Source organism: Serinus canaria, chromosome 4 (genome assembly GCF_022539315.1).
Source record: "Serinus canaria isolate serCan28SL12 chromosome 4, serCan2020, whole genome shotgun sequence".
Taxonomy (NCBI): Eukaryota; Metazoa; Chordata; class Aves; order Passeriformes; family Fringillidae; genus Serinus; species Serinus canaria.
The window spans coordinates 63,324,762-63,349,388 of NC_066317.1; the positions used below are offsets into that span (position 1 = coordinate 63,324,762).

The 24,627-nt window shown below is 40.3% G+C and overlaps 2 protein-coding genes across 7 annotated transcripts in view; one reads left to right on the forward strand and one right to left on the reverse strand.

The window, feature by feature from the left end:
• The window catches only part of NSD2 (nuclear receptor binding SET domain protein 2), a 98,650-nt gene extending 88,071 nt beyond the window's left edge, over positions 1-10,579 (reverse strand). For 5 of the 6 annotated variants that reach the window (XM_050973905.1, XM_050973910.1, XM_050973908.1 and 2 more), the window contains exons 1-3: positions 10,513-10,579; positions 9,568-9,702; positions 7-73 (exon numbers count right to left, since the gene is read on the reverse strand). The gene's annotated coding sequence lies outside the window, so the exon portion shown is untranslated. The remainder of the gene's footprint in view (positions 1-6; positions 74-9,567; positions 9,703-10,512) is intronic. The other variant, XM_050973906.1, reaches the window with a different exon arrangement.
• LETM1 (leucine zipper and EF-hand containing transmembrane protein 1) overlaps positions 10,563-24,627 on the forward strand; it is a 28,643-nt gene continuing 14,578 nt past the window's right edge. The window contains exons 1-5 of the mRNA XM_030238832.2: positions 10,563-10,750; positions 14,751-14,808; positions 17,971-18,427; positions 22,994-23,137; positions 23,817-23,954. Of these exons, the coding sequence (XP_030094692.1) occupies positions 10,672-10,750; positions 14,751-14,808; positions 17,971-18,427; positions 22,994-23,137; positions 23,817-23,954 (876 nt within the window). The 5' untranslated portion in view covers positions 10,563-10,671. The remainder of the gene's footprint in view (positions 10,751-14,750; positions 14,809-17,970; positions 18,428-22,993; positions 23,138-23,816; positions 23,955-24,627) is intronic.

Below are 24,627 nucleotides of genomic sequence, written 5' to 3' on the forward strand. Positions count from 1 at the left end.
ACTCACAGGTCTTTGGTTTATCCCAGGGTAGTCATTCTAGTTTCCATGATGCCAAATGAAGCCTTCATCCAACCTAAATAAAGAACAGGATGTGGCACTGTTAGTTTCTTTGTTTACAGTGTCTTAATAAATTCTAGAACAAAAGTACTCAATTTGAATGCAAAAGAACATTCTCTTACTGTCAGCTCTACAAGCTGGTCTTGAAAGCTGATAGTCACTGAATTCTTTCTGTCCTGTACATAAATGCAAGGAAAGCTGTGGAGACAAAACCTGTAACTTTCTTCTGCAGTACCTCCTCCCTGCCTCCACATCCTGCCTCAGCACTGTCTGCAATTCTTACCTTTAGCAAGTTTATGAAATGTCTCAGCTGAATAAAATTATATTGTAACTGATATAGGAGCAGGATTGGAATTAATTTCATCTTTATTACAGTGAAATGAAATTAGTTATGTTGACAACTCAGTTATGAAGGGAGCAAAAGCTACAATATTTTTTATACCCATCTTAGTAAAATAACTTGATAATCCTGATATGAATTATAGAACAATTATTTTGTATGATGCTGTTTCACAAAATAATGTAAATATATGGATTGCACAGGTGTTTCTAGGCACAGAATTTGCTCACAATAAATAATATGTGATCTTTGCTTCAGTAAAATTCCAGTTTATCTTAATTTTATTCATTCACTTTGTGATATCTAAGTTTGCCATAATAAAGACTCTTGGGGTTCTAATTAGTGATTTTTGTGGAACACCATTTACCACAGTGATTTGAGAAAAGATCAGTGCCTCCAGGAACCTGGAAAATACTTGGATTGGAGCACATTGTCTTTCATGTTAGTTTAATTAGATAATTCAAAGTTTTAAACAGAAAGGTTACATATAATGATTAATATGATGCCTTCTATCACTGGAGGAATATATTATCAAAGCCTGTCCTAAAAATTTCTTTCAACCAGATCTGTCATTTTTCATTTGGACAATATTGACTTGTTCATCTTTTTGTTTGAAATGTGCTTTACCACACACACACACAAGAAACCCCAGAGTAGTCAGAGAAAGGAGATACCTTTGAGAATCATCCCTAATATATTTCCATTAATCCAATGCAGTTACAGCCATAGTATCCAGCCTATATGTTCTGCAAGGAGAGAAATACAGTTCCATACACAAAAGGCATGGTCTGGTTAAATCAATTTCTATAGCATCTTGTCTCCACATATTTCAGAGCACTATCCTTCTCAATTAACGTCAGCTCTGCTCTGGGAATACTCTTGGGTAGTTAACTGTTGCTGTTAGAGAGCTAACTTCAGATTGAACACAGCTGGCTTATGTATTTTGCTGTTAATAGTTGTGGTAAGGGAACAACAAATTCAGGGGGAAGAAACTACTAAGCGGAATGCAGAGGATTTTCAACCCAAATAAATCAACTTTAAGGATAAGAAAACCCAAATGTAAATTTCCTTTGACTGACTCCTGATAAAAAAAACAAATTACAAACTTAAGGTAGGTCTTATGGTTTTCTTTTTCCCAGATTTCTAAGCCTTTGGCATATTGGGGGTTGCATACATGCCTCTCTGCAAACACCACTAATCTCTAGAGTATTTAATTTTAAATTCATTCTTTGGCGCTTCTTTACTTTCATTTCCACTTACATCAAAGTCAAACAGAAACCCCTCAAACAGCCCAACTCCTCACAGAGTACAAGAATGGAGAAGGAGCAGATACAAAGTTCAGGGAGGGTATGAAGAAAACACATAATGCACACGTGAGAAAGATCACAGATGAAAGAAGAAGAAAGCCAGCTGAAGAAAGGAGATGAAGGAAGGCAAGTGCAAGGCAGATTTTTAACACATCTCAGTCTTGCTGTGGCTTTTATGGGTAATTAATTACCCACTAGAGGGAGATCAATTGTAACTTGTTGTCAGGGGAATTATGGCAGAAGTTGGACTTGGTAAAGTGCAAAGGGGAAACCCTGTGGTAAGAAAGCAAGAGAAGCTACATGTTCCTTTCCTTGGTAGAGTTTCGTTCTGTGTAAGTTACCAAGAGGACTGAGATCTCTTCCCTTCCTGACCTGGCTTTCATTATATTTCTACACAAAAAATCCCCACCTTTATTAACCTGTTTGTTCTGCTGGTGAGAGGAACATGTGGAGTTTAAGGGTGGCAGAAACAGTGCAGTGCTTGTTAGGACTATACTGCCATAGGCCCCCAGCATGGGGAGAGCCATGCACGACCCAGTCAAGGACTTGAGACCCCCTGACAGTGACCCTTTGGTCCACCTCAAACACCTCTGTGGTTCCAGGTGAGGACTTGTATCTCACAGCTTTTATTACTGCCCATGGGTAATCATTTATGGTCTCTTACTCTCACGTTTATTTGTGCAGAACAGATGAATCTTTTAACATTCAAAGCAGGCTTAGGCATGTCCTTTCCTCAAGGGAAACCAAGAAAGGAAGTAGTAATGGATGCTTAGAATTGGAAACAGATTATAGGAAAAGTAGCTCCTCCCCATTTGTGTCATTCACGCTTCTAAATATCAGTAGTTTAGGGATTTCCTAATTTCCAAAGAGGACACTGCAGCTAGACAAGCATGTGTCAGTGACTTCATTAAGCCTAGCTCCCTTGAGTGTATCTATTTTCTTGTTGAGCCTATTTATTTATATTTTGAGAACATCCTGTGGCAATGAGTTTATATGAAAATATATTTCCTTTTGTTCTTTTTTAAACCCTGCTCCCAGATAAACTTGTTTAATTAATATGGCATTATGAGCAGCAATAATAACCATTTTTTATTCACTTTCTTCCGACCTTTGTTATTTTCCAGATCTCTATATGTCCCCTTCCTGTTGCAGTACAGAATTCTAACCCCACTCTGGCTCCACTGATACTAGGATTTTTGAATAATATGAAGGCTTTTCAGAGCCAAGCTATTAGAAATGGAAGTGGTCTTAACTCTAACCTTGCCTTTCTGCATAAAAACTGTTGGATACAGAAGAACAAAATGTGAACTTGGAAAAGATGCATAATTATTTCCACACAGGAAGTTTGCAGTTGATAGTTTGGTGTCACAGATAGAAATGACTAGTCTAACATGCCATGAACTAAGTAAGAGCCAAAACAATTATCTAATGCCTGTGAACCCTCAGGGTCAAATACAGTTTCTGCTACCATGTGCAATGCCAGAAAAGTTTGCTGACAAACACCAGCCATCAAAAACACTTCTTCCTCACAAACTCCACGTCATAGTTTCCAAAGTGGCCTGTGGTTACATTACTGCTTACCTTCAAATTCCCTCAAAAATACTACAGGGGGTTCTGAGGACTACTGGTTCAATAACCCTGGTTTAATAATTATTAAAAACATGGCATGGCTTCATTTATCAGTGGCCTGATATGATCCTTAAACAAATCAGGTTAAGGTAAATGTAAAGCAATGAATTTGCAAAATCCAAATATAAGCAACACGTATTGCTTATCCAAAGCAATCCACAGAAAAGAAATAGGGTATACAGGACATTTGCAGACCTAGCAGAGCAGCTGGCTGTGCTCTGTAAGAAAACTAGGCACAGGTGCTGGGATTGTGCCCAGGGCCCTGATTCCCAGCTGGCACGCTGAAAGAGGCTTCCTGCTCAGGGAGAGTTAGATGTCTGTTCCTTGGGAGGAGAGGCCTCGCAGAGGGGAGAAGGTTGTTCCCTTGGCACAACAGGGAAGCTCTGCTGGCTAAGCCAGCTTTTTGTTGATATTTGTTTGGCATATTTCCTTTTTCAGCTGTTGGATTTATGATTAGAAAAGAAAATGACTGATATATGTCATATAGGAATGAGTGTGAGGCCTGCCACTCTGACTGATGAGCAGACTGGATGGCTCACTTTTACCTGCTGCACAGATTAGTCCCAATGAGCTCCTCTCACTCTACCCAGCTGATGAACTCCTAGATATTTGCAGACACCAGCTAAGCCTTCAGTTTGTACACAAAATTCCCTCTTGAAATTACTTTCAGAGGACAGCGCCTGCTTTGGGGGTTTTTACTTCCCCTGGATACTGATCAAATCCAATGACAAAGCTCTTTTACATCAACTTGGTATTTTCTTACATACACGACTTGCTAGCCACACTTTGTACACACATGCAACAGAATTAACGCATATAATGTGTTACTGAGAAAATACCTAATTGCTTGAAGGTAACAGGATGTTTGGGGGTGAATGCCTCCCAGGTCTGTCTCTAGGGGATACTACAATAATAATAAAGTGAATAGAGGCCTAAGACAGGCAGGAGAGAGGTTGCTGATTACATGGGAAAGCCCAGACAAAGCGTCTTCTGTTTCTGGTGCCTGAAATTCAGCCACACAAGAAAAAGGCAGGATACTGGCAAAGCACCACTGGGATGTACTTGTGCTGATGGCTCTTTGTAGTTTTTCTATAGCTTCACATCACATTTTAACAGGTATTTCCCCTCAAGATTATCATATAGCTACAAATCAAGTGTTGTCAACAGAGCTGCCACTTCACTTGACTTAGAGGTTACCTTTCTTTCTGTCTCACAAAAACAAGATTAAAATGTTAATTTTTATCTCTGTCCAAGACTTTTATGACGCTATCTGGCAAGAAACAGGATTTGATGTTACAAGTACATAACTGCACCGGTCCTTTACCACTCTGTGTGAATGTCTCTGATAGCAAAGGGACATGGCATGCATTTGCATGTGTAGAATTGGGGCCCAACAGCTTAGGTCTTGCTGAGGTCAAGGCACAGAGATCCAGACAAACACTGATTTGGAAAATTTACAGTAGAGAGCATGGTTGTAGAAAGGGAAAGTGCACTGACCATTCCAAAGGAACCAACTCCTTTTTTAAATCTCTTAATCTGCTTTTCATTATCTCTGTGGGGAGGCCTCTTGAGTAAAGCAGCTCTTTGACTTGAATTAAGGAGGGGCTGTGGGCCTGCATGCTGCAATGGGGAGGTCATTGTACGGCAGCGTGGAAGATAGGAGTGTCAGTCAGGTCAAGGAGAACAGGACGAAAAAGTGTGAGATCTGTGTTACAGGCTTGGTCTGGATTATGAAAGGTAGAAGGTTTAAAGCTGAAAGGTAAATAAGAGAGAGTGAATTCACAGGTTGGAAAGACACATTCTGGTAGGGTTATTCAGGCTGACTGTAAGGGAAAATATGAGCCAGGACTGATAAGATCATCAGCAAAAGCAGCAAGAAAGAGGTAATGACAGCAGAGGCCCGAGGGGGCTAAATTCTACACAGGAATTTTAAGCATCAGGCTTCAGCAAATGAACATATCCATCTTCAAGATTTTTCATTTGCTCTTTTAACAGAAATGCTTAGCTCTGCTCACCTCCTCTGAGGCAGAGAAAGCACAAATATGCCTGGGGGACAAGGGGACAATGTTGCATTTTGCCTGCACCAAGTCATATACAGCTGTGCGTGTGTGCTGGCTGTAACCTGCTCCCTTCCAAACCAGTAGTTCCCTTAAGGAGCCTCAGCCTTGCAAAATTGCTAAAGAAAGTTACATTGCTGCCATTACAATGGCCCTTGGAAACAGCACATTCTCTCCCTTTTTAGAATACAAAGGTAAAAATTCTCCTAAAATGGTATTTCTTTAATGGACACAAACTGAAAGATATCTGTTTTGCAGGGACCTCCTGTCTTTCCAGTACTCCTGTAACACTGAGTGACTTCACCAAGAATTTTGTGATAAACAAGAAGTGCAGGAATGGGTCTACAAAATCTGGGATGGGGTGGAGGAGAGCCTCCCCAGTCACATACATTTCTTGTTTTGCTTCTTGATAAAAGTGCATAAAAGCAGTGGTGGCAGATTTAGGGCTTTTATTGACAGTAACACAATATTTGGTGTTTTCTTAAAGACCTAACTCTGAGAGGCAGATAATGACATAAGATTGTTGGCTTTCTGCATTTCTGATTACAGACAGGAACTTGCAAACCCTACAGCCTAAAAAATCCTGGAGACCAAGAATAACTCTAAATACATAGTTTTAAAGCCTGTCATTCATAACATCAAACTGATTCATTTGGAGGCATAACAGGTTACTTAAATACAGCACTGATGATTTTGCAACAAAATCTGTCTTTCTTATATCAGCTGGAGCTAACAGGTGTGTTTGTAACACTATAGACTCCTTTTTTCCCTCCCTCTGTATTTCTCATAGACTAAATAAATTTGCTTTTTATAGCTACATTCACTTTTTTTTTTGGTTGTGCACATAGCCTGAACATTGCCTGCCCTCCCTCTGCTTGATCCTGCCTTGGCCAGAACCTTGTGGCTTTCACCCCATGTGTTCCTCCAGTGCCCCAGTCTCTCTTTGTGCAGCTTCTCCTGTTTCACATAAGCTCCATCTGCTGGAAAAAGGGAGAATCTCGGTGGTTTTCATTCTGAACTGCAAATGCTTTTCCCTCAATTTGGAGATTTGCAAAATTACCTGTTTATGCTCCCCCAGTAAGAAGCTGTGCTCCTGACCCACCTGCATGCCAAATTAAGCTAATGACAACCTAACATGTTATTTGTATGGCATTTTGTGTGGCTAATTTGGGTCAAGCCTAGACAATCTTTTAAAATACCACTTTTTGACTTGAATTTGAGCAGGTATTTAATTATCCTTGGATGGGGAATGACTGTTTGCAGCATGTTATTGCCATCCAGGCACTCTATGCATGGCTTTTCAGGGTTGTGTTTGAAGAGGCACCCAGGGCAGCCTGTTTCCGTGCTAATGCGTAGCCAGTGCTGCTTGGTCTTGGCACATTTACAGACAGAATTGAACTTGTGACCTGGACGTACATACAGCAAATCTGTAATCCAGCCACCACTTGAACTCTTACCTTTGAGTGTAACATTGACAGAGCAACAGGCTTCAGTATCCCATGAATCTCTCCTAAAAATTCCTGATAATGAATAGAAGTATTTTCTTAAAAAAACTACTAATATTCTGTTGCCTTTCTCCCTGGAGTAGAAACTTAATGCAACTTGCTACACAGTCATGTCTTTTATTTCCCCCTTTCTTCACATTTACGCTGAACGCTGGTGAATAAAGATGAGGTTAATCCCGTATTGTTAAACCTATTCAGGGAGACAACCTGGGGGTTGCCATGGAAACAGATTCTACAGCCTAAAAGCATAATTCTACTCTTAAAGACTGTCTATGGATCTGTACTGATACGTAGCTTATTGAGTCACACTGCGTACACAAACACGATGTTGCAGCAGTGAAATGGCAAAGGTGCCTCCCAACTCATCAGATGTTAATTATGCCCCCACCTCCTCCCACTTACACTGCCCCCCCTCCAGCTCCTGAATCCCATCTCCCTGGCCCTTCCTGCCAGCTCCGTTTGTCCTCAGGGTGTACTGGGGAGCCGAGGCTGTGTCTGTGTCCCTGGCAGGAGTGGCACAGATTCGGTACTGTCACACAGCCACTGTCACAAGCTACAGGGTACCTCAAGCTGGGAGTGGGGAGAGCTGCTATCAATCCTCAAAAATATCCACAGGATCTAGGAGAGCTTCCTGGGCCCTGTCTTCAGGGAAGGGGAGACAAACTTACAGTTCTCCTTGTTCATATAAACATTGGCCCCCCAGTTTCCAGATAGATTTCTAAACTTCCTCAGTAAGAATTACAGATTCATCTGCTCCTTTGTCATGTCTGTGCAGGCAATGCAGAGCCCTAGGGTTGTTCTGTGCTTTTATAGGTCTTATGCATCATACCTCTTTCAGACAAGTGAAACAGTCCTGCCTCTGTGATATCACTGGGCTCTGCTCACACAGCATTAAAATACATATTTCAGTATTCACACAGCCTATAAAAACCATCAAAATTTCCTTTTATTTGGAGGTTGTTTTGAATTCTCTTAGACAACTTCTACCTTGCTTTTGCTTCTATTTAATATCCACGCAAAAAAAAAAATATTTAACATGAAACAGGATTCTTAGTTTTGTTAAAATATTACATTTATTTTAAAGATTCTCAGGTCCCTATTATATCCATCTAGAAAGAAGGCTTTGTATTTCTTCCTTTTAGTCTCTCTCATCCTATTCCTGCTGGAAAACAGATTTTTCAGCAAGATGGCTGACGACTTTTCCAGACAGCATGGTTGCTTTAAGAACCAGGTCTAAAATGGCTGTATAGCTGTTGATTTGTTTTTTGGTTTTTTTTTTTTTTACAGAACCCCAAAACCCTAGTAACTATGTGGTATCGTGTTTTTTTCTGGGGAGAAGTGTTTTCTCTGTGAGCTCATGGGCTGTTGCTCTGGCTGGAGTAGAAGATGTTTTTCTTTAAAACAAAAACTGACTCCTGTGGAAGGCCCATGAGGCACCTACAGTCACTCAGCGTTTTCCTGTGGGAGCAATTTGTACAAATACTAGAAAATTTTTAAATCTCAGTCTTTTCTTAAGCATTACTTCACAATGCTTAAATGAACACAATCAATTAGTATTTTTAAACTGTATCTATTTGGGAAATTTTCAGAGTGTATAATCAATCCTTTTAATATACAGTAGCAAACCCTGTAACTTCCAGGTATAAACAAATCTGGAACAAAAGACTGTACAAAAACATAACGAATTCAGCTCTGAAAAGGCCCATGCATCTACATTGTCTGCTACCCTGAATACTAATGAATTTAATGAAACTATTGAAAGGCTGGTTACTTGTCTGCATAAATGTATTGAGACCTCTGTAATCATCTGTTTGCTGTCTGAAACCTCTTGTCAATAGTTTAATGACTTCAGAGCATATTATTCTTCTTGTATAGGCTTCATATAATGTTTCTACATAATTAAGCAGCTTTGTTAGAAGAACTGCCATTAGTTGCCCCATTTCATTCGGTTTTGTTATCAGCCAACCAGAAAGAAAAAAAGAATAACAAGAGAAAAATACAAGTGCAATCTAGTGAGAGATGTGTAGATTGGGAAGATGTTGTTTGTTTGGTTTTTTTATGCCATTAACATAAAGCACTATTGTCAAGTTGCACATTTTAAACAATTTTAACCATTTAAATGCAGTACCTATTTAAATACTTGTAAAACAAACACAGCTGGCTAAAAATCTTGCACTGCATTTGGGAGCCTAACATTTTAAAAGCAGCTCTAACAAGTATATAAATAGTAATACCCATTAATTTTTTAATTATCACAAAATGTAAACAACACTAACATTTCTATAGCCATAGTGACAAAAGCGCTGATTTTTTTTAATATTCAGACAATTACATAGTCCATCTTCATGAATACTTCTGAATTTAAAATATAAGTAATATAAATTTCATCTACATTTTTTGTACTTTGCAGAAACCCTGAGCATCTTCTTTAAATACATAAAAGAACTCCATAAAATTACCAACTAATTTCCTGCATTTGTCTAGTCCAAAGCATGAACAGATAAACTGCAAACTCACTTGCTTTTTATTGCTATGAAACACTGTTTTCAGTCACATTTTGGGTCAAACTTAAATGCTTCTGCTACCCCTTATGTATAAGGTTAGGTAACATGTATTTTCTTTGGGGTTGAGGCAGGTGTAGAGGTGACCAAGTGCTGGGTGTTGTGAGTTACCTGTGAGGCAGGAGAGGTCTGATCCCACAGCTCCCTTGTCCCCCTGGAGCCCTGTCCTTGGGGCAGCCATCTTGTTGGCAGGGCTGGCAGCCATCTTGTTCACAGACAGTCCCAGCAGCTTTTCCCCCATTTTTTCTGGAACAAGGAAGGTATTAACACCCAAACCTCATGTACACAGATTGTAAAATGCCACTGTTTTCAAATTAAATTATGATTTCTGTAGTTTGATTCTTATTATTCACTGGATCTACCAATACAGTTAAAAATAAACAAAGTACCACATAATACTGCATTAACCGAGTACTGAAATATTTGATAAGAGATCCTGCTGCTGGCCAGGACTCGACTAGCATGTGAAGAATATCATGCTGCTTGTAGTCCAACTATTAACCAGCAACTAGTGTGGCACATCTGACAACTGCCCGATTTATGTGCTATTTCCTATCAAAAACCATCACAGCTCCACCAGAAAGCCATTTTTTTCTGTCACACCCCGGGATCCACAAGCAACACACGTGTGTGCAGCAGAACGCCTGCCGCCAGCCTTGGCGGGCGGGCACAGGGGCGCACTCAGCGCAGGATCACAGGGTCCTCAAGGCTGGAAGGGACCTCTGGGCATCACCCGATCCAACCTCTGCCGCAGAGGAGAACACCGTGCGCTGTACTTTGCACTGGGGTTATGTGTGGCCTCGGTGCTCTGGGCGGCTCCGTGAGGCACCGGCGCCCGCCCTTCAGAGCGGGCGCGGCCTGTGGCCTTCCCGGCCTGGCGGGGACCGTGGGCTGCGAGAGAGCCACGCTCAGGGAAAGAAACCCCGGCACAGAAACAGCCCCCGGTGCCCATCGCAGCTCCCGCCGCTCCCCTCGGGCGGCCGTGGGGAAGAATCGCAGCCGCGCCCGCCCCTCGGTGACGCCATCCCCGCCGCCCGGCGCCACCGCCGCTCTCACCGTGCGCTCCGGACTACGGCTCCCGACGTGCCCGGCGCCGCGGGGCGGTGCCGGGCGAACGCGGCTCCCGGGCGCTGCTGGGCGTGTGGGGATCGCTGCGGCCCGGGCGGCGGGACAGGAGCGGGGCCGGAGCCGCCCGCCCGCTCTCCGAACGCCGCTATGGCGTCCATGCTGCTGCAGAGCTGCGGGCGGCGCGCCTGCCGCCTGCCCCGAGCGCTGCGCCGCCCGCCACGGCCCGGTGAGGCTCCCCGCGGGCCGCCCGCCGGCTCCGGCCCGCCGGGTCTGGCCGGGAGGGCAATGGAGGGGGCGGGGGGGAAGAGCGGCCCGAGGAGTCTGGGGGCTCCGGTCGCGGGCGGAGAGGCCACTGCGGGAGGGAAGGGCCGCGGCCTTGTCCCCGCCGCCGTGTCCGCCGGGGCTGGCGCTGCTCCCGGCCCGGCCCACGCTCGGCGGCTGCTGCGGCCTCTTCACATGTGCTTCCGCGGCAGCGTGGCTGGAGGGGATGAGTTACCCTGAGGGCAGTGGGACACGCGTCTCACTAAATGCCGGCTGGCTGGGGAAGGGAAAAACACGTGCTTTTTGTTAAAGTGCAGGAACGCGTTACTACGTCTCGGTCCTGCCTGCCTTGCTCTCGTCGCGGCTTGGGTGTGAAGTGGGGTTGTCACTAGTCATGTGCTCCTCTTTATGAAAGCACAAGGGGATGTTTTCCTAGTATATGTTAGGGACGAAATATGAATTTGCTTTTTTCCAAGTGGCTTTGGAAGCTTAGGCAAATAAAAAGGAAGCGCATCGTGATACTGATTAATAATGAAGATAATTTGGCAGTTTAAATGTCTCTGGGTGGTGAAGCTTTGTGGTGTGAAACAACTGATAATTTGTGAGGTACTCGGGGCCTGTGGCTGCTCTTTACATCCTGAGCTGGAATGGCAGGGGGTGAGCAAGGAATTGCCTGTCACTGACACAGGGAGGGCCCTGAGCTGGAATGGCAGGGGGTGAGCTGGGACTTGCCTGTCACTGACACAGGGAGGGCCCTGAGCTGGAATGGCAGGGGGTGAGCAAGGAATTGCCTGTCACTGACACAGGGAGGGCCCTGAGCTGGAATGGCAGGGGGTGAATGAGGACTTGCCTGTCACTGACACAGAGCCCCGACTTGTCATGGGAGGGCTGTCACTGGGAGCAGGGCAGCTGCACGCTCACATCCAGGCAGACCTGATGAGCTGTAGGGATGCTTGTTCATTGCAAAGAACAGCTGTCCTCTTGGTTACCAGTAGTCACTCAAGTGTGGTATCTTCCTCTGACTGATGGGTTTTGTGAACTACTGTTGTAGAGTCATTTATTCAGGTTAAGCCTGGACAGTGTCCTGAACAAAAACCTAGGGTATCCTAACCACCCAGTTTATTTAAAATGGGAAAAAAATCACATCCATGTACCTTCAAATTAGATGGGTGCTTTAATTGTTCTTGTGGCATAGCATTAAGTACTGCTAATGACTGTTGCAATTTTGGTTGTTATAAACCTTAGACAACCTAAGCTGAAATGCTGTGATAGAATCAAATAATTAGTGTGCTGTGGTGCACTGTGGTTATTGGTGCTTTTATGCTTTTATTTGGGATTGTTAATCTATTATTAACACATTCTTGTATGTTGTATTTTTTTTCTGTATTGTTTTGCTTTACTTAGCTCATCTTCTTTGCTTTACGTGTAAGTAGTCTAAGATTAAGTTAAAGCTAAGTGCTTCTAAGAATCCTAAACGTTATTCCTGTGAAGATCAGACTGTTAAGTACTGCAAGCTTACACTTCTCTAGGGACTTACTTCATGATAGCATTTTATTTTTAAAAATTCTAAACATAGTAACAGTATGGCTATTCTACCTTAAAAACTTTGGATTTCATACTTCATTAAATTCAAGTATGAAGTTTCCCATGACTATTTTTCCACGAGGAACATGTTAACATACAGCTTCTCTGGCACTACTGCCCTTCTTTCTTACTAAGCCAGTGCAGGTTTCTTAACTGAGCAGTGTTGAGTATGGTTAAGCAACATTCACCTTGTTCAGATGCTTTTGGATCTCTGTATTGTCCCAAAAGCAAGGATTATGGACTTTGTCCCTTTTTGAAGGAAGTATATATTTTATTTCTGGGCTGGACACTGCAAAATCTAAAGAGCTCTGGTCTTTAGAACTGGCAAAGTTGGAATTAACATTTTCTGTTAGCCTGTTCACGCTCTGAATGTGCTGTACAACAAGAAGCTTAGCATGTTTTCTTATGGTAACCTTGAAATTTTGTTCTTTGACCCCTTCCTTAACATTTAATGAACCTGGCAAGAAGGTAAGTGAAGTGAAAGCGTCCTGCTGCTATGGAGTTTTATCTGAGAAACTCCAAGCCAGTTGAGTTCCACATATCCCTCTTATTTCTAGGGGCACTGTCCATAGCAGGCAATGTCCTCTCCTAGCAGGACCCTTGCTTTAGGCACATAAAGCTTTGTGGGTTTCCTGGCACTCGGGTGAGACAGATTACTGTGCTGTGACTTATCCCTCCAGACACTGAGTACTTCTCTGCTTTGCTCAGCTGCTCCTTGAGGTCAGGGATGTCCTTCTGGGTTGGCCTCTTGGGTTGTTATTTAGCTGCTGTTCTTTCTGTAAATATTGGAGAGTATCACAGTGCCTTCACAGATTCTCAGGGCTTGCTTTTTGAGCCAAAAATAGAGTTTTTCCTTGGCTCTACTTGCCATGGCAGTGAGTGTTAGAGTTTGATACAACTTGACATGGGTAAATCCTTTGACTTAATAATGCCACAGCTTTTGTTGTAATTTCTTCAGAGCCCACTTAACGTGGGACATCCCTTAATTATCAAGATTTTCCTCAGAGAAGTTAACTTATCTTCTATACCTTTCAATTGTCCCATCTGATTTTGGCAGCATCTATTTTCCCCTAATAATTAGGGTATTTTGTTGGGGAGGGCTTTGAGCCATCAGCACTGGGAGCTGATTTTTCTCAGATACAGTTGTCTACTTTAGGTTCTGTCACAGGCCATATCGTGGCTTTGGTGGTGGGAAAGGGTACCATGGACATCTCAAATGACCTTTGTATCTTGCTGTCTGTTAGGTTTGACCAGAAATGGTAGGTTCCAGATGGGAGAAGCAAACCACAGTATGCCTACTCTATCCAGCCTTCCAATTTTATTTTGGTTACAGTGAATTCTGAAAAGATTGGCCAAAGAGTCAACACATTTGAAGTCTTGCTTGCGTGTTTTTTTTTTTTTTATGATATGTCCAGAAGTCTTTTTGCTCTTGGCAGTAGCTACCTATTTGAGTTACTGTAGCAAGGTCTTAATACAAGATTTATTTTTTTTAAATTGCTTTAGGAAGATTAAGTCCTTTCTAGCAGGATCAGGGATGACTTTCAGTGATTGTAGATTGGTGGCATTTTATGTTGTTTATGCTTCTTCTGTGGTTGGAAGACTTTCAGACATGGCCCTTTACTGAAGCACTTGACTTAGATGACTCATGATTTGATGATCTTCTCAATTTATTTCCAGAATGGATGCTGTTTGTCTGTGTACCTGGATAGAGGGTGCTCATATATAGGGACTTTATCAGCTACTATTAGGACTGATCCTGAGGTAGTGTTTCAAATAAAATTCACATTGAGGGATACAGTGTTTTCTGGAAAGTTAACTTTTCTCATGTTTTGGGTCAGGCTCTCACCCCTCCCTTCAAGACAATTTGTATCCTTTGCAGAGAGATCATGGGGTAGAGCTGTTTTTACCAGGTGCTAATCAAAATGGGCAGCAATGTATTGGAATGGTGTTGTGGTTCCACCTCTCTAGTGAAGTCTCTTTAGGTTCTTGCTTGTGTTTTATTTGTTTTGCTTAAAACAAGCCAAAAAAAGCCATTTTAATCCTAAACACTTGGCAGGGGCTCTATTTGGATCGTCTGATACTATGTTGTCATAGTGCTGTTAAAAAATTACTTTTGCTTTCAGTGAATTTCTCCTGCAATATAGTTTCTTGCCTGAGGGACTTGGAAACCTGTCTTCAGACAGTTGAGCAAGAGGAAACCAAGCTCACACATCCACAGAGTTCAACTCTGAATGTTGAGCAACATCTTTTTTGTGCTTTCAGATGTAGTCATTTCTATGTAAAGATTAATCTTTTCACTCATGTATTTGTGTGCAGTTCACTACATGGATAAATGTCTTCCTGAATTTCAGAATTGGTGCTAATTATTGGTATTTTTCTAGGTAACTTGGGAGATCGGGCATGTCTTAGTTGCACATCCCTGAGGCTGGCAAACAAAATGTGAGTAAATATGAACATTTTTCTGAACTATCAGTTAGTATACTGTCATAGAATGTAGGTTTAAATCTAGACAAAGTGCTAAAATGTTAGCTCCAGCTTGTGTTAATGACAGATTAAAGGGAGTCTGAGTATTACTCGCTTCACCTGGTTGGTTGTGTGTGGAAGAAAGAAAGTGAAATCTTCCCTCTTTTGCCCACTTCCTCCAGTTTTGTTTCACTTCTGATGTGAAAGCAGTAGAATATTAATGTCTATCTTGGGTGATTCCAGGTGTCATAATGGGATCTGATGAGCTTCTTGCATACTTTCACCATGGAGTTCCATAGAGTAAACATTCAGTTGCAGCTAGTTGAAAATCACAGTTGACAGATAAGAGTGCAGAGCATCTGAGTGAGATCTCTGTTAAACCAAAGAAAGGAGTTTATTGTATGTTGCAGCCTTGGGTGATGGTGTCCTCTTCTGAAAACAAATCCAGCGGTTGTGTGCCCTTATGGAACTGAAGGAGTTGAATGTTGGCAGAATCCATTCTCTGTTCCTGACTTGGCTCACAGGGTATACTTGTAGATAAGAATTTCCTAATGCCTTTCCTTGGAATCTTAAAATATTGGTTCTGTTCTGTATTTATAAGCTAACTACTCAGGATACAGGTACTATTATTTGATTTCCTGAGTTTTCATTTTAACATAAGGTTGTGTCCCTAGACACAACCCTCTAATACAAAAAAAAAAAAAAACCAGTTCTTTTTTAGACATGTTAGTTCCATATAACTTGCTGTAGAATTAATGATGATTAATTTTTTAAAATACTTAAAACCTTTTCAAATATCTATTTCTAGTATGTTAGTGTATAAGACCTCTCTTGGGAAGCTGCTCAATTATGGTTTTAAACCTGTTAGGCTGGAGCACCTCTCTTATGAAGACAGAAGGTTGGGGTTCTTCAGCGTGGAGAAGAGAAAGCTCCAGAGAAGCCTTACAGCACCTTCCAGTACCTAAAGGGGTTACAAGGGAGCTGGAGAGGGACTTTTGTCAATGGAATGGAATGACAAGGCGAGGGGGAATAGCTTTACAATGAAAGAAAGTAGGTTTAGATTAGATATAAAAAAGAAATTCTTTGCTCTGTGCTGGTGAGGTGCTGAAACAGCTTGCCCAGAGAATTTGTGGTTGCTTCATCCCTGGAAGTGTTCAAGGCCAGGCTGGATGGGGCTCTGAGCAACATGGTATAGTGGAAGGTGTCCCTGCCTGTGGCAGGGGGCTTAGAACTGTGTGGTCTTTAGGTCCCTTCTAACCCAAACCGTTCTAGGATTCTGTGATGAAATAAGCAGCAGAATATTGGGACAGAAAATCTTACTCTATTGAGAAGGTTTGAGGTGGGGTTTTTTATTTGTTTTGGTTTGGGGTTTTTTGTTTTGTTTTTTCCGTAATCAAAGCTGCTATTAATATAATGTTGTCACTTAAAATATAACAAACTAATGCCCACACCCACGTGACACAGATCTGAATGCAGGGGACTCTAGTGATAAGTACTGAGGACAGGTGGAATAGGAATTGTGTGTCTGACATCCTTCTTGGGAAAGTGTGTTGAGAGAGGCATATTTCTTGTAATATTTTTATTCCCTGCAGACTCAGAACAAGTTCTGCTGTCAGAACTTGCTTCCTCTCTGCATGCAGAAGAGTGTCAATGTATGTAGGTGGAACTTGGCTTGTAGGCCTGGAGCTCTGCTTTTGGGAAATGCCTTGGAGTCAGGGTGGATTGATTTATGCAGGTGTTTTAATCTGGTTTTGAATATGTAGTTTATTTACTTTATTTATTTAGTTTAATTACTTCCTAAAGTAATTAAACTGTAATTATTATCAGTTAATATCTGTGCAAATGTGTTGTTTTCTAGCTAGCCAAGAGACTGTTTTGTGTAACTGTATATGTTCCAGCACTTGTCTGACCACTGAATTGTCAGATGCTAAAACTTCAGTTTAAACTAGAAAATAATGTGTCTTTAAAAAGTAATAATTTAGTATTTTTTTTACAAAGCTCTATTTGAATAACATTGGGTAGACAGAACCATTAAGGTAAATTAAAACTCTTCTGAGTGTGTAATAATTAAATTCAAAAAGTGTTTCTGTCTGAAAATTGAGTAAGGCTAGCACTTTTAAGTGTATAATAAACATTTTTTTTCCTTAAAATGTTACTAAGACCTGTAAAGCCACTTGCACCTATTTTCTGTTCATTGACTGAAGACAAGAGCACATTCTGATTTTGTTTTCATGGGTTTTGTTTTTCACTGGCTCCATGAAGAAAACACCTCAGTCAGTTTTGTCCTGTAGATATCTTACTGCTGCTTTTTCAGTTTGAGGGACGCTAATGGAACTAATGGAACACTAATAAGAAACATTTTATGTACTATTTTATTTTTGTCCCATCTTTTATTAAAAGCATGTACAATCCTACTTGCATATAACAGGTGGTTCTTCTGTGTATATTGGAGTGTTAGTGGTGTTTGAGCAGTGCTTCCCTGCTAACCTGAGTCTACATTTAAGTAAAGAAAAGAACAAAGTTCTGAACAAGGGCGAATAGTGTTGGTTCTCTCTGTCCCAGCTCAGTACCATGATGGAAGTTTTTGCAAAAGGTTCTGCTGAATAAGGAAAACTGGATGCATGGAGATAGTAAGAGAGGAACTGGAATGAAATCGGATTCCTCTGGTACTAATTCTCTGACTCAGCACCTATCTCAAGTATACGACTTAACATTTTTTTTGTCTTGGATGTTTTGCACAAACAGGAGGAGTAATAGAAGGGGCTTCTTCATAATACTTAAGAATTTACATTTAGTTTTATGAAATTACAATTAGTTTTCAAGTGTAGCTTTCTAAATGGAAAGCATATGTAGTGGCTGCTCTTTATTTAATTGGAGTAAAATAAACTACCTTTTCAAAGTCATATAATGGAAAATTCCCTGCAGGTTAATTTTTTTTTTGTCATGAAGTAAAGCCAAATGTTCTTTTCATGAACAGACATTGGTTTTAATCAAAAATTATTTTTCCCTTAAATATGCAGTAGATATTTTTCAAATGTTGTGTTTTATAAATACATAAATATATATGTCTGTGCAAATATATACCTAGAAATAGCTGATGATCTGTTGCTAATTCTTGAATGCTTTTTTCTTTTGAAGGACTGTACACTTTAAATATTGCACTAGTGTCCCTCCTGTTTACGCCTGCTCCAAAAAAGCTCACTATTGTTGTTGGACTAAAGGATCTGAGCAAATACACTTCACTCTTACGAGCTCTTCTGGCTCACGGACGCCACTAGCAACCATGGGTGTTTTAGGTCCCCAGTATCTCCCAGTTAGGTGGTGGCATTCTTCACGTCCCCTTCAAGATGACTCCATAGTTGAAAAGTCACTCAAGTCCTTAAAGGACAAAAACAAGAAGCTGGAAGAAGGAGGTCCTGTATATAGTCCTACAGAAGTGGAAGTTGTAAAAAAATCTATTGGGCAGAGGATTGTGGATGAACTGAAGCACTATTACCACGGGTTTCGATTGCTGTGGATTGACACCAAAATAGCTGCGAGGATGCTCTGGAGAATCCTGCACGGGAACACTTTGTCTCGTCGGGAGCGGAGACAGGTACTGAGTAAAGACCACTTTCCTCTCGGTGTCCTCAGTGATTGCTCTGTTTGTTAGACCTGAGTTACTGCTTTTTGTTGTCTTCTGTTCCTAGAATTAAAATTCCTTGGAGTGTTTCCTTCCTCCTCACTATGTGGACGGTAAAATTTTTGTGTATTACCCCAAAACTTTTTTCCTATGTTCCTCGTTATTGAAGATAAATTTGTTGTTTTCTTGTTGGAACAGCCGAGGATTCTTCTGTTTTGTCACATGGGCAGCAATTGGGGTTTGTTCTCAAGTTCCCAGCCATGTGCCATATACAGTTGTTTTCTCTGCTTTTTCACTCCAGCTGGAAAAATAGTGGGAACCACTGCTAGTAAAGGTTGTATCTGTACTAGTTTGGTTCCCATTTGTTGCTTAATGGGGTTCTTTTGAATGGGATAAAAGCTGAAATGCATGATTGATTATGTGCTATCTCAGATAGAAATATATCTGAAATAATTTTAGCCCAGATATATTTCCTTTATTTATGGCATGTTGCTTACATTTATGAAACTAAAAATGCAACTGATAATTTTAAAGAAAAGGGAAATGAAATCTGGAGTGCAAAATGTGATTGCTTTCAAATTTGGATAATATATATGTATTTCAATAGTAATTTCAGGTTTTGGATGACATAGGTGTATTTAATTAGAATGAAAAGTTATATGGATATTTAAAAAGTTGGATGTGAGTTCATATATGAAAAGACTGCAAAATATTAAATATTAAGCTGGTATCATTAATTTCTTTTTTTTTTTGTAAAGAATGTATTGATATTCAACTTCAGTTCATTGGCAAAATATCAAACGTGCTGATTTGGCAGTTCTCATTTTACTGTTTTTAAGGACAAGCTGTTTAAGCAGTTTATAGAGATTAAAAATTCAAGTCTGTTTTCCTGCCTTTATAAAAAAAAGAGCATTTCAGCTGTTGCTGGAAAGATGTTCTAGAAGAAGAGCTGGAGAGCAGAAGGTGTGTGTGCTCTGGGGCAGGAGTGCACAGTGCTGCCTGTGGGCAGTGTGGCTCTCTGCAGTTTGTACACCTGCACACACAATGTGCTGAGTTCACATCTCTGCCCTCAAAACTTCCAGTAGATGATCAAAAATACAAGTATCTGTTCATTGTTTTTGTCATTTCCTGATAAAAGTTGGTCACATTTGAACAATTTGGTGTGTAATTAAACCCCATCACCCATCACATATTAAATGCAGTATGAAAATTCTTCCTAAATTCACAAGGTTAGACAAGTAGCAAAAATTGTTACAGGCACGTGTAGCAGTTTCTGTCTCTGGGTGGGTGTGGTTTCCTATCAGACTCCTCTGCTCCGTGGTCTCAGCATCTTCAGGCTCCTTTACCTCTGCCATCTTCCTTGGCTGCTACAAGAGAGTGCTTGGCAGCTGATCCAGCTGAGACTGGCCTCAGCAATAAATAAAACAGTCTCTGCTGACGTGACAGGGGATTATGGAGTACCAGAAAGAGTAACTGAGGATAGGGGAAAGTGAGGACTGCAGGACTTCTTGAAGTAGCAGTTCTAGTTTGTGCTGGTTTATTGAGAGCTTTGGGGAACTTGAAAAGCCAAGCGAGACAAATTAATTCATGGTTTAAAACAGAATGGGAAATTCTCCAGGGGGAAGATTGGAACCATTGATTTTCCTGCCTCTTTCATGTTTACTGAGCCATACTTCTGAGAAATTATATGAACAGCAGTAATATTCCATCAATTGATGGATTTATTCATTTGATTACCTTTTGATTTTGTTATCTAGTGATGATAGAGCTGTCTTGCTCATGTTTAAGTAGTGATCTGGCATTTGGCCTTCCTAGATTTGCTTTTTGTGCAAATGTTCATTTTCAGTATTCTCTTTTTAAATGTAATGGCCATTTATTTGTTTGCAGATATAAATTAGTGTTTACATTGGTGTGGCCTGTCTCTTATCTAATGATAAGTATGTATGTGTTTATATGCATGCAAATCCAGTGTAGGAGATGTAGAGAAAATAGTTTTAATAACTACAGTAGTATTAGTTTCTCTATCTATGTTTTGTGTTTTCTGTACTTGGAGGAAGAGGACATTGTGTCTCTGGAGTTGAGGGCATGGTAGGTTCAGAACCGAGGGTCACTGAAAAGCAAACCAGGCTGCAGCTGAAAAAACCCTTTTGGGGTTTTTTTAAACCTTAGCTCAAGTTTGTTTCAACACAGCTCATTTTTTTTATCAGTTCAACCTTAAATTTTAATATACTGCTGATTCAAAGAAGTCTTAACATTTTGCTGCTGGATTACCTCCTGAACTTTAAAAAATATAAAATAAAAATTGATGTATATACTGCTTTAAAACTATTAAGCTGCACATTAGTTGACAGTCCTGGAGAAATCTTATCTTCATGCAGACAGACAAATGAGTTATTTCTGCCTGCCCTTTCCTTCCTCTTTGGAGGCAATAATGGAAAGATATCCAAGCAATCTAACCACATGAACAAGCAATTGCAACATGGCTAATGCAAAGGGACCTATTGCTTATGTAAACTACAAGTCAATTCCAAAATTCTGCTCCTACAATTGCTGGCAGGGTTTGGATTCAGCAGGTCCACAGATCTACACTTAGGAGAGAAGGCAGGAAGAAGTAAAACATGGTACTGATGTAAAAAAACCTAACTGCTCTGGTGCTGGCTCCTGCAGCAGGGTGGTTCAGGATGTGGCAGTGAGGTGGCAAACACAAGGGAGTTTGTGGCAAGTCTGCCATCTTTACAAACTCTTCCCTGCAGAGGAGGGAAGAGTGGAATACCCAGCTGTAGCAGCAGATACAGGGAGTCACAAGGTTCTGGTGCTGTGCTGCCAAGCACCGTGTGTGTAATCGTACACCATTGTATTAGGTTCCTGCATAAAGCTGTTTTCCTTGAGTCAGCCGAGGGTGCAGTGCCGTGATTTGTGAAAGCTGATCCAGGACAGTGCTGCTGTGAAAAGCTCGGTGCTTAAATCAAGTTTTCCTGCCCCACCCCCGGTTGGTTTGTGCTGATCCTTTTTCCCCTGTCTGTGTATGTATTTATGGGTCAGTTTTAGCTGGATCAGTGGTGTGACTGCCAGTGCCCCTTCATGCCTCCTTATACCTCGTCTCAGGTTAGCATTAAGTTGCCTTAATCCGGTGGTAAAACTGCTTCCTTGATATGGATTTTGTAGAAATACTTGCACGCACTGTCTGAGAATAGAGACTGGGGGAAAAGAGGAATTCTGTACTCTATAGAAATTTTTGAGGTTTTTTTTTTTTTTTTTAGGGAAAAGGTACTTTTTTCTGAGCTTTAAAATTTTCCTCCAAACTTTCTTACTTTTTTTTTTGTTTTTTAACTCCATGGTAGTCATTTGCCTTCTATTGTTGGAATGAATGGAAAAATCCTTGAGCCTCAAAACAATGGACCAAAGCATTCCTTCTGGGAAACTGAATTTTTTTGTGTACAAAGAAAAATGCCAGACTTTGAATATGTAGAGCATGTGCCTTCCACATACAGTAGTACTTAAGATTTTGGCTGGTTTTATGGTAAGAAAATTCTGAATAAAGTTTAACAGGTTTTGATTCTAGCAAGTCAGTCCTGAGGACATGAGATCTGTGCTGGTTGTTGCTGCAGTTCCCCTTGATTGCCATGAGCTGTGGTGAGGGGCTGGAGTGGGCAGCATGGGTTTACTTTTGTAATTGCATTTATGCTGCCAGTTTTTGCCACTTGGAGCTGTGGTTATCAAGTCTTGATGTGGAATGACAGTGCTGTGGCAGTAGAGTACCAGAGTGTAGCTGTGATTTAGAAGCTGATGGGAATCCAAACAACCAGTTTTTTCCTTTGTAAAATGAGGTAGAGTCAAGCAAGATCTTCGCTCCCCAATATAAACCGAGTTGTGAAGCTGAAAGATTTAATAATGGACTGTACAGTCTAATATATATATTTGTGAGTGTACAGAAATCACAAGGACAGTATTTATTTCATGCAGTTCAAAATTCAGTAATGCATGCCGCCTGCTTCAGTGGATTACTGCTCTGGAAATGCAGTGGTTTAAAAAAAAAAATCTACCAAGATGGGCTCATTACCCTGGATTTAAATGTACATTACAATTGTTATAAGGCAGAGGGGGAGGGATCTTTCATTTTATTCTTGATTACTTAGTCCATAGTAGCTCATGCATGTAAGAAGTGGTGGAGCACAAATAAAGATGCATAAAAGAAGTTAAGCAGCTTTAATGACAACAAATGACCACCTCCCGTTTTCAGGTGCTTTTAAGAGGTTTAAATGAGATACTTGTTCAATAATCCTATTGAGACACAGTGAGGCTTTTGAAATACTTTCTATAGTGTTGAAAACTGGTGAAACTCCAGCGCTCTCTAGTATGGAGCAACTTGAAAAAAAACCACTAAAAACTGACTTTGTCACATCCTTTTATTGTGTAATTCTAAAATTTCTTCATAGCAAATATATATATGTGAGCCTAAGTGACAATTAGATGATCAAATAAAGTATTTTTAAAATAAGTATTTAAATATTAGCTTATAAATTCTTTTTTCCCTTCCAGTTTCTTCGAATATGTGCTGATCTTTTTCGCCTGGTCCCTTTCTTGGTTTTTCTTGTTGTCCCATTTATGGAATTTTTACTTCCAGTAGCTCTTAAGTTGTTCCCTAATATGCTTCCCTCTACATTTGAGACAAAGTCTAAAAAGGTAAGCAGATCTGAATTTATAATTCAGTCATACTTTTTAAAAAATTAGAAATTTCTTGGTAAAAAAAATTTTAAAAAATCTGAAAACAATGGATTTTTTTTCAATGTTGGATTAATGCTTTTATCTTCCTTATTTTGAAGATCTTACTTTTTAACATACAATAGTGAACCAATACCATCCTGGTTTTTATATGTGCAGGTACTAAGCTATCAGGGTTGAAAGTCTCTCTTGTCTTTTCTGCTATCCTCATTTCCATTTTCTATGACTCCTACAAAGGAGAACTAAAGCTATTTTGTTTTTCTGGTTGTATTAAATTAGACATTGTAACATTTGTAGTCTTAAACCTTGATACAAGGTTTTTCATATGTATATTTAATATTTAAAATAGCTTCTTCCACTTTTTTTTTGCTTAAACTTTATTTCTACTAGTTATGTTTTTTCAGAATTGTTAAAGCTTTGTAAAAACCCACCAGAGTCCCACGAGTTTTTGCTTTCAGAGCACACAGTGAGCTCTTCAACTTGTTCAGTGTGATTTGGGGATCTTTGGGAAGAGTGAATTGTCCTTTGGAATGTGTGTATTATACCAGAAGTCCAGAATTACTTGTCTGGGGGCAGAAGTAATGTTTAGACCATGTGTTTCTGTCAGGAACTTTTAAAAACAAATATTTTTTTTTAACAGGAGGAAAGATTGAAGAAAGAATTGAGAGTAAAGCTTGAACTGGCTAAATTCCTTCAAGACACCATTGAGGAGATGGCCTTAAAAAATAAAGCAGCCAAGGGAAATGTTACAAAAGATTTTTCAACATTCTTTCAAAAGGTAAAAAATTTAGAAAATACATTTTCTCTTCCTACAAAAAAAAGCTTTAGGTTTTTTTTTTTTTTGATCTATGGTAATCATCACATACCTTTATTTTTTTGGACTTGAAGAAACAGAATATAGTAGTTTTTTTAGGATAAATTTCTTTTTTTGTCAGTGTGATGAAGTTTTCCTACTATTAACTTTGGTGTTCTAGCTGCTGCTTTTGCTCTCTAATTCTAGAAGCACTATATTTCTGCTCATTTGTTTCTTATTTACTTATTTGTTAATAAGTTAAATCTAACATGAAACATGGTGTGCTCAGTGGTTACTCATGTAGGTTTTGACCTTTTTTTTTCAGCACGGGGTATGAAAACTGGGAGAGGACTTCTTTCCTAATTAACTGATTGAAACTTAATGGAGGGAAAACTATTTTTTTTAGTCAAATTTAATTCTGCTTGTAAAAACAGTTTTAAAGTGCACAGTTCCTATACTGACTAGAATGTGGTATAATCTGAGGTTTAGCTAAAATGTAGTTGCTGTGCAAAATTTTCCTATTTAAGTTCAGTTGCTGACAGAGAGACTTAAGTGTCAGACATCTGCCTCCTGCATTAATGGCCTTTAGGTTTCACAGCGTTTCCTTTCACCAAACTGTGGGTGAGAATAAGGTGCTCCGTGGAGAGATGAAAAATGC